We start from the raw sequence: 12,586 nt of genomic DNA, 5'->3' as shown, positions 1-12,586 counted from the left end.
GGGATGAGTTGGATCAAAATCGGATATTTGAAAATTTCGAATGAGTTGGGTGAAAAATGAAAGTAAATTTTTTTTTGGATTTTTATAAATGAGATGGAGAGTAAAATAGTGTTTTAGTCATGACTGGGGGTGGTAGATAAAATTGGGGGGTGCCTGGTACAAAACCCTTATTTTATTTTTTAAAAAGAGCCCAAACTCAAGATTTAAAGAGTATTCGACTTGGTAAAAAAAGAAAAATTACTTAGAGAATAGTAGCTCAGACACTGAACAAAAACCCTCGTTCTTTCCCTTATCAGTCTTATGTGGCAGCCGTCGCTCTCCCTTTGTTTATGTTGATTTGTCGAAACTCAGCAGCACTCACAAACAGGTACAAACTGCTTCTTCTCTTCAAACCCTATTACTATATCCGATTCTCATTCATCTCTCTATATATTAATTTATCTATTTTCTCTAAAATCTTATTATTATCAGATTTAATAAATATCTAGGTTCAGCGTTGAATTTTTACCGTGGAATAACAACAGAAATGGCTTCCGAAACTGGAAAAAGCTTTGTTCGGAGAGATCGTCTTCGCGAAATTGAAGTAAATGTTCAGAAATGGTGGGAAGAGAAACAAGTGTTCAAATCCGAACCTGGTGATAAACCACCCGAAGCTGGTGAAAAATTCTTCGGTAATTTCCCTTTCCCTTACATGAACGGTTACTTACATTTAGGTCATGCTTTTTCCCTTTCGAAATTGGAATTCGCCGCCGCGTTTCACCGTCTCCGTGGCGCAAATGTGCTTCTCCCTTTCGCTTTTCATTGTACTGGTATGCCAATTAAAGCTTCTGCTGATAAGTTAGCTAGAGAAATTCAACAATTTGGTAATCCACCGGTTTTTCCGACTGAGGAACAAGAGAGTGTTGTTGCTGTTGTTGAGAGTGGCGGTAATGGTGGTGATGAAAATGTAGCTCCTGATAAATTCAAAGGGAAGAAATCTAAGGTTGCTGCAAAATCGAGTGGGCAGGTTTACCAATGGGAGATTTTGAGGAGTGTTGGTATATCCGATGACGAGATTTCGAAGTTTCAAGATCCTTATAAGTGGTTGTCTTATTTTCCGCCATTAGCTATCGAGGATCTTAAGGCTTTTGGTTTAGGTTGTGATTGGAGAAGGTCGTTTATAACGACTGATATGAATCCTTATTTCGATTCCTTTGTTAGGTGGCAAATGAGGAAATTGAAGTCATTGGGGAAAGTTGTTAAGGATGTTAGGTACACTGTTTTTTCGCCTTTGGATGGACAACCATGTGCTGATCATGATAGAGCTAGTGGTGAGGGTGTTCAGCCTCAAGAGTATACGATTATTAAGATGGAGTTGGTATCGCCTTTTCCTGAGAAGTTTAAGGTTCTTGAAGGGAAGAAGGTTTTTCTTGCGGCTGCGACGTTGAGACCTGAGACTATGTATGGTCAAACAAATGCTTGGGTTTTGCCTGATGGGAAATATGGTGCTTTTGAAATTAATGAAACGGAGGTATTTGTTCTAGCGCATAGGGCTGCCCTTAACCTTGCTTACCAGAATCACTCTAGGGTGCCTCAGAAACCCACTTGCTTGCTTGAGGTTACGGGTCAAGATTTGATTGGGCTTCAGTTGAAATCTCCGCTTTCGTTTAATGAGATAATATATGCACTTCCTATGCTGTCTATTTTGATGGATAAAGGTACCGGGATTGTGACTAGTGTACCTAGCGATGCTCCTGATGACTACATGGCTTTGCATGATTTGAAGTCGAAACCAGCTTTTAGGGCCAAGTATGGTATTAAAGATGAATGGGTGTTGCCGTTTGAGATTGTGCCTATCATTGAAGTTCCACAGTTTGGGAATAAGTGCGCTGAGACGGTTTGCTTGCAGATGAAAATCAAAAGTCAGAATGAGAAAGAAAAGCTTGCAGAAGCTAAGAAACAAACGTACTTGAAAGGATTCACTGAAGGAACTATGATTGTTGGAGAATTTTCCGGGAAGAAAGTTCAGGAAGCTAAGCCCTTGATTAGGAGCAAGCTTTTGGAAACAGGTTAGTGTTCATTTGACTTCACAGGCCTTCTTTTACTGTTTTACTATAACTTCTTTTTAAAGTTACCAATATAGTGTAAGTTTCAATTCTTTTTACCAACTTGGGGCAAGTCCTTATTGATATGTAGTCGGTTAAAACAAAACAGAGTCGAATCATCATTTTCCATTTAGTGATTCGTTTGCAACAAGAACGACCCTGCAGAATTCTACTTCAGTGAACAAATTCTACTTTGGTGGTTGTAGATTTACAGTTTAGCATAGATATTGCCTTTCATAAAACAAAGTGATTCTTGTCAATAACTTGACTTTTGAAGGATTAGAATACTACATTGTTTTTGCATTTGACACTAATATTTTGTCCTTTAATCCAAAAGGATTTCCATGAAGAAGCTCTTCTTTAAAAGTAATGAATTAAGACATAATTAACATTTAAGAAACAGTAAACCCTACAACAGTAACGTGGTAAAAGAGTTCTTCCTTCTTGAAGTACAAAGTAGCTGACAGCATTCTTATATTTTAAAAATTCATGTTTTGCAGCAATTCTGCTTAATGTTCTTCAATTCTTGTAAAAGAGATTTTGCTGATATGCCAAATGTTCAGGGTGTATAAGCATCCCATCGCATCATATTTTATAAGTCTGTTGTTGTGAACTATGACTTCTTTATGGTATTTACAAAAAAAGACAGGTTGTGTTTCCTACCCATGATTTGTATGACTCAATGGTTACATATAAAATTTTGTTTTCGAGATACGACTTCTAAGATTTTCTCTCTCTTATCCATAGCTTTATTATTTTATATTAAATATCAAACATCATAAAATTTGAATTACAAAAAGTAGCTGAATATCATAGTTTTGGCTCTGTTCTATAATTCCATTTCCAAGATGTATGACATGCTCTAAGTAAGTTTTTTGCATCCTACTCTGTGTTGGTAATTTTAGAAGGAAATTACAGTAAAAATGTAAAAAAACCATATCTTCACATTGATTTTAAATATGGATAATCTTATTATCCTCATTAATCTCAGAATTTTTAAGAATTTTCTCCCACATTCTGTTTGATAAAATTAGAGGTTGTTAAATTCTTCAAAGTAATATAGCAATATATTGGTAAAAATGAAATGTGAAAATAATTTTGCACTAATGATGAACTAAAATGAAATTAATTATTTTTTTCATTTAAATTTATTATTTATTTATTTTTCTATGTGGCTGTATTATGTGGCACCATCTTGTCCTCATAACTTTTGAATTTTTGGTTTTGCACTTCCAGGTCAAGCTATTGTGTATAGTGAGCCAGAGAAGCGGGTGATGTCAAGATCTGGTGATGAATGTGTTGTAGCTTTGACAGATCAGTGGTATATTACATACGGGGAATCAGAATGGAAGGAATTAGCTGATGAATGCCTGTCTAACATGAGCTTGTATTCCGATGAGACACGGCATGGATTTGAGCATACTTTAGGCTGGTTGAACCAGTGGGCTTGCTCACGATCCTTTGGTCTTGGGACACGCATACCATGGGACGAACAATTCCTAGTTGAGTCTTTATCAGATTCCACCATTTACATGGCTTATTACACCATTGCGCACTATTTGCAGAACGGTGACATGTATGGATCTAGTGAATCATCAATCAAACCTCAACAACTGACTGATGATGTCTGGGACTATATTTTCTATGGTGGACCTTTCCCTAAGTCCACTGATATTTCATCATCCCTTTTAGAAAAAATGAAGCTTGAGTTTGAGTACTGGTATCCATTTGATCTTCGGGTTTCTGGTAAAGATCTCATCCAAAATCATCTTACCTTTTGCATTTACAACCATACTGCACTTTTCCCTAAGCGTCAGTGGCCTCGTGGGTTTAGATGCAATGGCCACATAATGCTCAATTCTGAGAAAATGTCCAAGTCCACTGGAAATTTCAGAACTATTCGTCAAGCAATTGAGGAGTTTTCTGCTGATGCTACACGGTTCTCTTTGGCTGATGCTGGTGACGGCGTTGATGATGCAAATTTTGTCTTTGAGACAGCAAATGCAGCAATTCTCAGGCTCACCAAAGAGCTTACATGGTGTGAAGAGCAACTGGCTGCAGAATCTTCTATGAGAACTGGTCCCCCATCTACTTATGCTGATCATGTGTTTGCAAATGAAATTAACATTGCCGTCAAAACAACTGAGCAAAATTACTCCAACTATATGTTTCGAGAAGCCCTCAAGACTGGCTTTTATGATCTTCAGGCTGCTAGGGATGAGTATAGATTGTCATGTGGGGTTGGCGGTTTCAATCGTGATTTGGTGTGGCGGTTTATGGATGTGCAGACACGTCTTCTAGCACCTATCTGTCCACATTATGCAGAGTTTATTTGGAGAGAGCTTTTGAAGAAGGATGGTTTTGTGGTGAAGGCAGGCTGGCCAGCAGCTGATGCTCCTGACCTTACACTAAAGAGTGCCAACAAATATCTGCAGGATTCTATTGTTCTGATAAGGAAGTTGCTTCAGAAGCAGCTATCAGGCTCAAAGAAAGGAAATAAGAAAGGTGCTCCAGTTGTATCACCGGCAGAAACCAAGTTAACATGCTTGATATTTATAAATGAACAGTTTGACGGTTGGAAAGCCGAGTGCCTGAGTATTCTCAAGAACAAATTTAACAGTGAAACTCGGACTTTTGCTCCAGATTCAGAAATAATGGATGCTTTACAGCAGAGTTCTGTGGGTCAATCTTCTGAATTTAAACGAACTCAAAAGCTATGTATGCCTTTCTTGAGGTTTAAGAAGGATGAAGCGATTGCACTTGGGGCTCAAGCCTTGGATTTGAGATTGCCATTTGGTGAAATTGAGGTTCTTCGGGAAAACATTGACTTGATCAAGAGACAGATAGATCCAAAAGTTGTGGAAGATGTTGAAATTTTATCTGCAGCAGATGCTGATTCTGTGGCTAAAGCTGGACCTCATGCATCTCTACTAAATCAAAATCCTCCATCCCCAGGAAGTCCAACTGCCATCTTCTTACCTAAGTAGCTTTTGGGTATGTTTCTGGAAATTTCGCTTTTCTTACAGGAGGTCACAGTACTTTTTTATTTTCATTTAGACTCGAACATAATTTATCTTCCTCTGAATGATATATATCTAGACACAGGAGTAATTCAAATTTTTGTGAACCTTTAGTGTTATGATGCTTGTCTTGATCTTACTTGAAGTTTTACTTTTTTTCTTTCTTATTTTGATGGTGCATCCTCCCCAAACCTATAAATATGTCAGAGTTTAAGCCATGGTTCCAATAAATTATACGTATTCAGCCTGTTTCGTAATATTTATATATTTGTTGGTTGAAATTTGGTTGTGTGTTTATGAAAAGATTCTCACAACTCATGAGGTCTAGTTTTATGGATGGATTCGTTTTAGTCGCCCTTAAGGTCTAGTTTTACTTGTGTTTTTCCAAAGTTGGGTGGTTTACATGAACAAAATTTGGTTTGTAAGTAAAAAGGCTTTACAGAAGAAACTGAGCTGAGTTATGGAAATGATTGTAGAACACACTTGTTATACAAGACATATCCATAAACTGGAAAGCAGAGGCCTTAAGCTCATTCTCTTTCGTAATTTGACTAAACAAACAGGTCATTGTTTATAATGCAAAGTTTAGACATGCATTGCCATTTGTTAACGGGAGACATCTGCATATTATCTGTTTGGCTGAATGAAATCTGTTTTGCATGGTGAGTTGGTGTCATGCGAAATATTTTGGATTCATTTTCAATTTCACTGAACTGAATACGACTTACAAAAAAAATCTCTGCAATTGGCATTTTATTAGAGAAGAGGCAATGTGAAGAAAAGCAAAAGGCATTAAGTAAGTTTGGGCATGTTTTGATGCATCTGTTTCGGTATCATTTTGCAGGATCTCTTCAAAATGAAGATGTGAATCTTAAAGCTAAAGATTGGAATTGCAAAGGGCAAGTTTGTCTCTTGTCCGAAATCCTTGTGAGAACACATGCTGAAGCTTTCGAACACTGTATCTTTATGAAAAAAGCTAGTGCATTTACGTGTATTAAGATCTTAGTACACTTGCATTAGACTGGCCAGATTAATTTATGATGCTTTATTTTCAGCTAACCATTTTGTATCCATTAGATGTTTTTATTTTTAGTTTTGTTTTGTTTACTGGTGTGTGCTGTCAGGAAGGTTGCTTGAAATTTTGTAGTTTGAAGTTGATTTTTAAATTTGAGAAATTTTTGTTATAATACTATGCAACTGGGAAAAATAATAATGAGTTTAGATGTTAGATTCTCATTATGTCCAACAGACGAACCTGATCCTCATGTCTAGAGATTTTGGTATCTCTACTAATACCTGCTTCTGCTTCAGAGTCCACAAGTTTCTAGTAAACCTTGCAAAATTTGACAGGACATAAAAATACAAGATGGTGAAATGTTCGAAATTTTGAAAATCAAATAATTTGTTTTTAATTTTTTTATGTACAATATTTGATTAATTGATGCAATTAAATCTGAATTGGGTCTATAGAAAAGTATGTCCTTTAAATTTTTTTAAACAGAAGCTTTTTGTCTTGAATGATACAATGCAAAATAATAATCTATGATTTGAGTTTGTAATCTTAAATAATAATGGTGGTAGATAAAATTTGAATCGACTACTTTATTTTTTATTTGAGTTTGTAATGTTAAATAATAATGGTGGTAGATAAAATTTTAATCAACTGCATATTTTTTATTAACAATATTGCTACCAACACCCCCCAAATTGCTATTCACACCCCTCAAAATTATAAAAAAAATCAAAATGCCCAAAATACTCCTGCCATCAATGTTACACATTTATTATCTCATAACTCACATTTATCAACTTTCATCACATCTCATAACTCACACGTTCTAAAGTTACGTGAACTTAGTTCACGTATGTTTAAAAAAAATTAAAAATCTCAGTTACGTGAACTTAGTTCACGTATGTTTAAAAAAAATTAAAAATCTCAGACTTTACGCAATTTGAATAATAAGCCATGTACGTGAACTGAAATTGCATAAACATCTCAGTATATACGCAATCTTAATTCACATACGTGTGAATTAAGATTTGGAAATCATTGAAGATTGAAAATCAAACCAACGTGAACTCAATTTCACGTAAGTTTACGTGAAATGAATTCACGTACGTGCGTGAACTGAGTCACATATTTTCTAGAATTCAGTTAAGGTAAACTTACGTGAAATTGAATTCACGTAAATGTTAGCAAAATCTTGAATATGGTTAATGATGATTGATGGGGATTGATGGTGATTGATGATAATTAATGATGATTTATGAAGATAGTTAATGATATTGATGGTTAAGGTTGAATAAAATGAAAAAGATGTGTTGAATGAAGATGATGAAGATAGAATAAAGAAGAAGAATATGAGTTAGGTTAATGAAGAGGAAGAAGAGGAGGGTAATTTGGGAATGTTAATTTTTTTAAACATTTGAGGGGTGTGGGTAGTAAATTAGGGAGTGTTGATAACAATATTGTTTTATTAATGAAAGTTGATGAAATGCAAAAGTTTGAGTAAAAAAATGAAATGCAACGGTAAGTGGTATACTTTTTTTTAATGGAGGTAAGAGCAATATCATGTCATTCATATAATTTTTCTCATTTTCTTTCCATTTAATTAGACGGGTAAGGTATGGAACTAATTTTTTTAAACCTATTTCATCATTAAATTATCGAAACAATAGACTGATGGCTTAAATCTATTTAATTTTATTCAACTTTATTTTTTTCGATTTTGTTCCTTTATATTACATTTGTCATCAATTAATAATACAAATACAATTTTCACCCAAAAAAAGAAAATTATACAAATACATCTAAAAGATAATTGTGCTATTGGCATATGTAACATAAGACAGCTTCTAACATTGACCTCTTTAATAAAAATCATATTTTTTTAATATAAATTTGTGATAAACTTTTTTATTTTATGTTTAAATTTAAACTTAACATATGAGAAATTAAAGAACTATAAAAAATATAAATTTATCCTCATTTAATTTTTTGTTTGATTATTATTTGTTGATAAACAAATGATTTTAATAAATAACTACCACAAATGAAATATAACTATATTTTTTTTAACCAAAAAATATAACTACTTCAATAAGAAGAAAAAAAAGTACTATCTTATAAAAAAATAACTACTGTAAAAACAAAAATTAAAACAACTATAAAAAATACAAATATATCCTAAGTTAATTTCTTGTCACATCATTATTTGAATAAATAAGTAATTTTAACTCAAAAATAAAAAAGAAAACTAAGAAATAACTACATTTTCTTAGACAAAAATATAACTCCTTTAGTAAGAAAAAAATAACTATTATAAATATCTTATAACTGCCTTCGCACAAACTTTATTATTATTATTATATATGCAATTTAAAACCACTCAATCATATATTATTTTTTCAAATATACATTCTCTTTCATCTACCAACTATCAATATTAGAAACGACAACACTAATAAAAAACCAATATTAAAAAAATTGAAACTACCATCTTCAATGTTTTTTAACAAAAACTAGACTATAAAGATATCACATAGGAGAAATGACATCCTAACTTAGTTGGCTGAAAAAAAAATACAAAAAAACAATATAAGAAACAAATATTTTATAGAAATGTAAAAAACATGAGACAAAAAATTGGACAATTGATGTAGCTAAATATCACTAGAAGGGGGGGTTGAATAGGGATTTTGCTGTTAAAAACAATTTTTAAGTGTTTTAAAAACTATCCTCTTGCTGAGGATGGCTAGCTCGAGGATGGGATTTTTAAATCGTTAGATCTAAGCTGAGTAAAAGAGTAGGAGCAGAATATGAGGGACACACACACAATTTTATACTGGTTCACCCAAATATGGTTACGTCCAGTCTTCACGCCCTTGTGAGATTTCACTAACTTTCAAACAGATCAATCATCAACCCGAGGATGATTACAAACTGTGTATTATCAAGCTTCACCAAGCTTACAATCAATTTTCAAATATTTCCAAGCTTCACTCACTAGGAAATTACAAAGTAGAATTAGAGTGATTGATACTTAATACTTTCTCAAAGGATATACAAAGATATAGTGTAGGATCAAAGAAAGTAATAAGAGAGGATGTGATTTGCTTCTTGAAAGCTTTAAGATGCTTGATCTTTTTATGCAAGTGTGTTGTGTGTCTTCCAATGGAGAGCTTGTATGCATTTTATAGAGATCCAAGCCCTTGATGACCGTTGGAGCTCATTTTCAAAGGATCCAAGGTTTTCATCAAAATTACAGAACTGCCACTCAGCTTGTTAGGCTTAGGCAGAACCATCCTCTTGCAGCATAGTCTTTGATCTTGACATGTCCTTGCTTTTTCACTTTAATCAGAGTGCAAGGCTGTTTCTGAGCTGCATTTTTCGAAGTCTTTAAGGTCTAGGTTGGCTTCATCTTTTGAGGTGATGTGGACAAGAGAGAAAAGCCACTTTATGACATAGGACTGTCATACTCAGTCCGAGGATCAGATTTGGCAGCAACATGTGATCTTCCATTTTTGGCTTGTTTTAAGTTGCCTTTTGTTAACTTGACTTCTTTATGAATTAAAACGTGCAAGCCCATTAAATGTTCAGACTTTAGCCTTTGCACATGCTTGATAAGTTGCTTTCACTTTTGCTGGCCTATCCTCTGCCTATTCTGCCATCCTCTACATACTAGATCTAGCCATATTCATCTTTTTCTTTTGACCTTTTGACTCTTACTTTTAAATGATTTGTTTATTCATGTTTGACATTATTATACATTTGAATAAACACATTTGTTCTGGTGAGAGATCAGATTGTCCAAATCTGGAGTTTTTCAAATTGCAGCCCATCCTCACGTTTGCAGCAATTTCCATCCTCACGTGGGTTTTCCATCCTCATGCCAAAATCACATTTTCCTTCTTTTTGCCTTAATGATTAATAACCTATTATCTTATATGAATACACTCAAGAGCACATGTTAGTCATTAACCACAATCATAATCTCTTAAGTAATTTTGTTATCATTAAAATCATTTGAGAGATTTTGTCTCAACAATCTCCCCCTTTTTGATGATGACAAAATTCTTTAGATTATGATTTTAAATAAGACAAAGATAAAATGTTTATGCTCCCCCTCAATTATATGTGTAATAATTTTTAAAACTAAAAATCATTACTCCCCCTAAATATATGCCAAAGTGTTGAAATAACATAATTTTAATCATACAAATGACATCATGATAATTTAGATAATCATTTAAAGATTTGTTCAACAAAGCATAAACATGGGTTCATAAGCAACATAACTATTCAACTTAACAACACAATAATTAAACAGTTTTTACAGCATGAACCCAAAGCAACTGGATAATCAAAAAGCATAATCACTAAACAGAAAACATGATCATAAAAACATAATCATTCTCCCCCTGAATTTGGCAGCAGCAAAAAGAAATAACAACAGACTTAATCTGAGGAGGCTGGTTCATCTGATGAGGATGAAGGAGATGGAACATCAGAGGTTGGTTGGGCTGGTAGCTCAGGAGGATGATCTCCAGGAGCAATAGTAGGAACCAAGTGTTTGGTAACCCATTCAAGAATGAGCCCAAACTGAACCAAGGAGTTCTGAAAATGAGTGAAGCGCTGAAGAATTTTCTTCTGTTCTTTCCTAATTAATTTGAGGAGTTTCATCTGCTTCTTGTTGTCCCCAATCCTTGTACTAGGAATCGAGCCTTTAGGCTGATCATTTACACTAGAACTCTTATTCTGAGAGCTCTCAGCCTTGTCCTTTGACTGGTTATGAGTTGTGGCAGTAAAGAAGGAGTCAAGGGAACTGAACACACCTATAACCTCAGGGAGAGGTTGATCAGTTTTTTCAAAGTTTGCAGCAGGAGGAATTTGTTGCGAAAAATCTGGTGGAGGGACTACATCTTCATCCACTGGCACAGTGGGTGGAGAAGCCATAGGCACATCCGTAGGAGATGGAGGATAAGATAAATTCAGATCAAAGTATAACTCATCACCATCTTCCATATGTTGAGGAGAAGTTGATTTTGAGGCATCCTCAGGGATAGGATCGGCTTCACGAAGGGGAGTCAGTTTGTGGATTGGTGTAGACTGATTTGTTGTGGGGACAGGTGAGGCAGGAGAAGGGGTAGAATCAGGAGAGTTACGCAGTGGAGAGGTTGGTTCTGGAATAAGTGGTGATGGTGTATCCTCAGGTGGAGGATGAGTGGTTTCACCTTCAGAGTTTGGAGAAACAGAGGAGGAAGGACGAGTTTTTCTTTTCTTTGAGGCAGGACGGTCATCATTTTGAATCTTCATATGTTGAATGTTCTTCGTAGAAAAAATGTTGTTGAAGTAGATGGAATGTTCATCCTCAAGTGGGATTTTGAAAAATTTGAATATTTTTGTTAAAATCATCCCATAGGGAGCAGATCGTCCCAATACAACAGCATTCAGCATGAAGGTAAAGATAACATGACCCAAATGAAGAGGAGTACCAGTAATCACGTGATGAATAATCATCAGATCCAGTTCAGTGACTTTCTCAAAACTGCCAGCCCGGGGAGTGATGGAGTGGACATAGATATTGCGAAGGATGCGACACAAGGGGACAAGGTTGGAGGCCACCAACGGTTTAGGAGGTTTGATGAGGGTGTTTTGGAGCACAGAGGTCCTAGTGATGACACACTGTGAATACCATGTCTCAGATAAGCAGTGGGCTCCTTCATCACGTATATCAAGTATTTGACATAATGTGGTGGGATTAATTTCCATATGAACCCCTTTCAGTATCATACTGAAATTAGTCATGCCTTTTGATCCTTTTGAAGCGGCATAGAAAGCCCTTACTAGACGCGGGTACTGTGGTTCATTGATTTTGAAAAATGAGGTCCAACCAAGTTGTTCAAACATTTCTTCAACATTGAACCCTCCTTGTTCGATAGCAGCAAGGTCAATGATTTTTCCATTTACCACTGACTTGTTTTGCCATTTTGAAGTGTAGACCGTTTCTAATTCGTCCGAATCAAACAGTGAAGTGTTGGCAGAAATTTTTGTGGATGACGAAGGGGGTTTTGATGAAGATGGTTTGGCCTTTTTGGGAGTTGAAGTTTTGGAATTTGATTTTGTAGGAGGAGGTTGTTGTGCTGGTTCAACAGGAGGAGTGGTCTCTGAATCATCAGAGTTGATGACATGAATCGTATTGTCCTGAGGAGGTGCCTTATTGGTCGAAACGGCTCCAGACATGATTCTGGAGGAGCGCCTGGAAGGAGTTGAGAAGGAGGATTTTTTGACGATTTTTGGAGTAATAGAAGGAGTGGAGCTTTTGGATGGTTGAGATGAAGAAATGGTGTTCATGGAAGTTTCTTCAGATTGGTTTTCTTCATTATAATCTGACTCAGTGCTTGAGTAGACGTCTTGGTTTTTCTCTGGTTCTTGGCAAGATTTTTTGCGCTTTACAGTCATTTTGATTCGAGCCATTGATA

The 12,586-nt window shown here is 35.2% G+C and overlaps 1 protein-coding gene across 3 annotated transcripts; it reads left to right on the top strand.

Annotated features, from left to right (window-relative positions):
* The first annotated feature begins 211 nt into the window (after nucleotides 1-211).
* LOC101506554 (leucine--tRNA ligase, cytoplasmic) lies at nucleotides 212-6,340 on the top strand. Of its 3 annotated transcripts, none has more exons than XM_004506635.4 (4): nucleotides 212-367; nucleotides 489-2,048; nucleotides 3,321-5,078; nucleotides 5,949-6,340. In XM_004506635.4, exons 2-3 carry the CDS (start codon nucleotides 527-529, stop codon nucleotides 5,069-5,071), a joined length of 3,273 nt encoding a protein of 1,090 aa, XP_004506692.1. In that variant the 5' UTR covers nucleotides 212-367; nucleotides 489-526; the 3' UTR covers nucleotides 5,072-5,078; nucleotides 5,949-6,340. The 3 variants fall into 3 exon arrangements, with proteins under 3 accessions (XP_004506692.1, XP_004506691.1, XP_012572986.1); XM_004506634.4 differs by having other exon boundaries at nucleotides 215-367; nucleotides 472-2,048; XM_012717532.3 differs by having other exon boundaries at nucleotides 235-367; nucleotides 525-2,048.
* Nucleotides 6,341-12,586: the final 6,246 nt, after the last annotated feature.

This window comes from Cicer arietinum, chromosome 5 (assembly GCF_000331145.2).
Source record: "Cicer arietinum cultivar CDC Frontier isolate Library 1 chromosome 5, Cicar.CDCFrontier_v2.0, whole genome shotgun sequence".
Lineage (NCBI taxonomy): Eukaryota > Viridiplantae > Streptophyta > Magnoliopsida > Fabales > Fabaceae > Cicer > Cicer arietinum.
The sequence above is the reverse complement of the archived record's forward strand: the minus strand, read 5'-3'. Positions and strand labels throughout refer to the sequence as shown.

Excerpts from the sequence above, each read along its gene's own strand:
- LOC101506554 (XM_004506634.4), top strand. The coding sequence starts at position 330 with ATGTTGATTTGTCGAAACTCAGCAGCACTCACAAACAG. Across the intron at positions 368-471 it reads TCAGCAGCACTCACAAACAG|ATTTAATAAATATCTAGGTT; the intron begins GTACAAACTGCT and ends TATTATTATCAG. Across the intron at positions 2,049-3,320 it reads GAGCAAGCTTTTGGAAACAG|GTCAAGCTATTGTGTATAGT; the intron begins GTTAGTGTTCAT and ends TTGCACTTCCAG.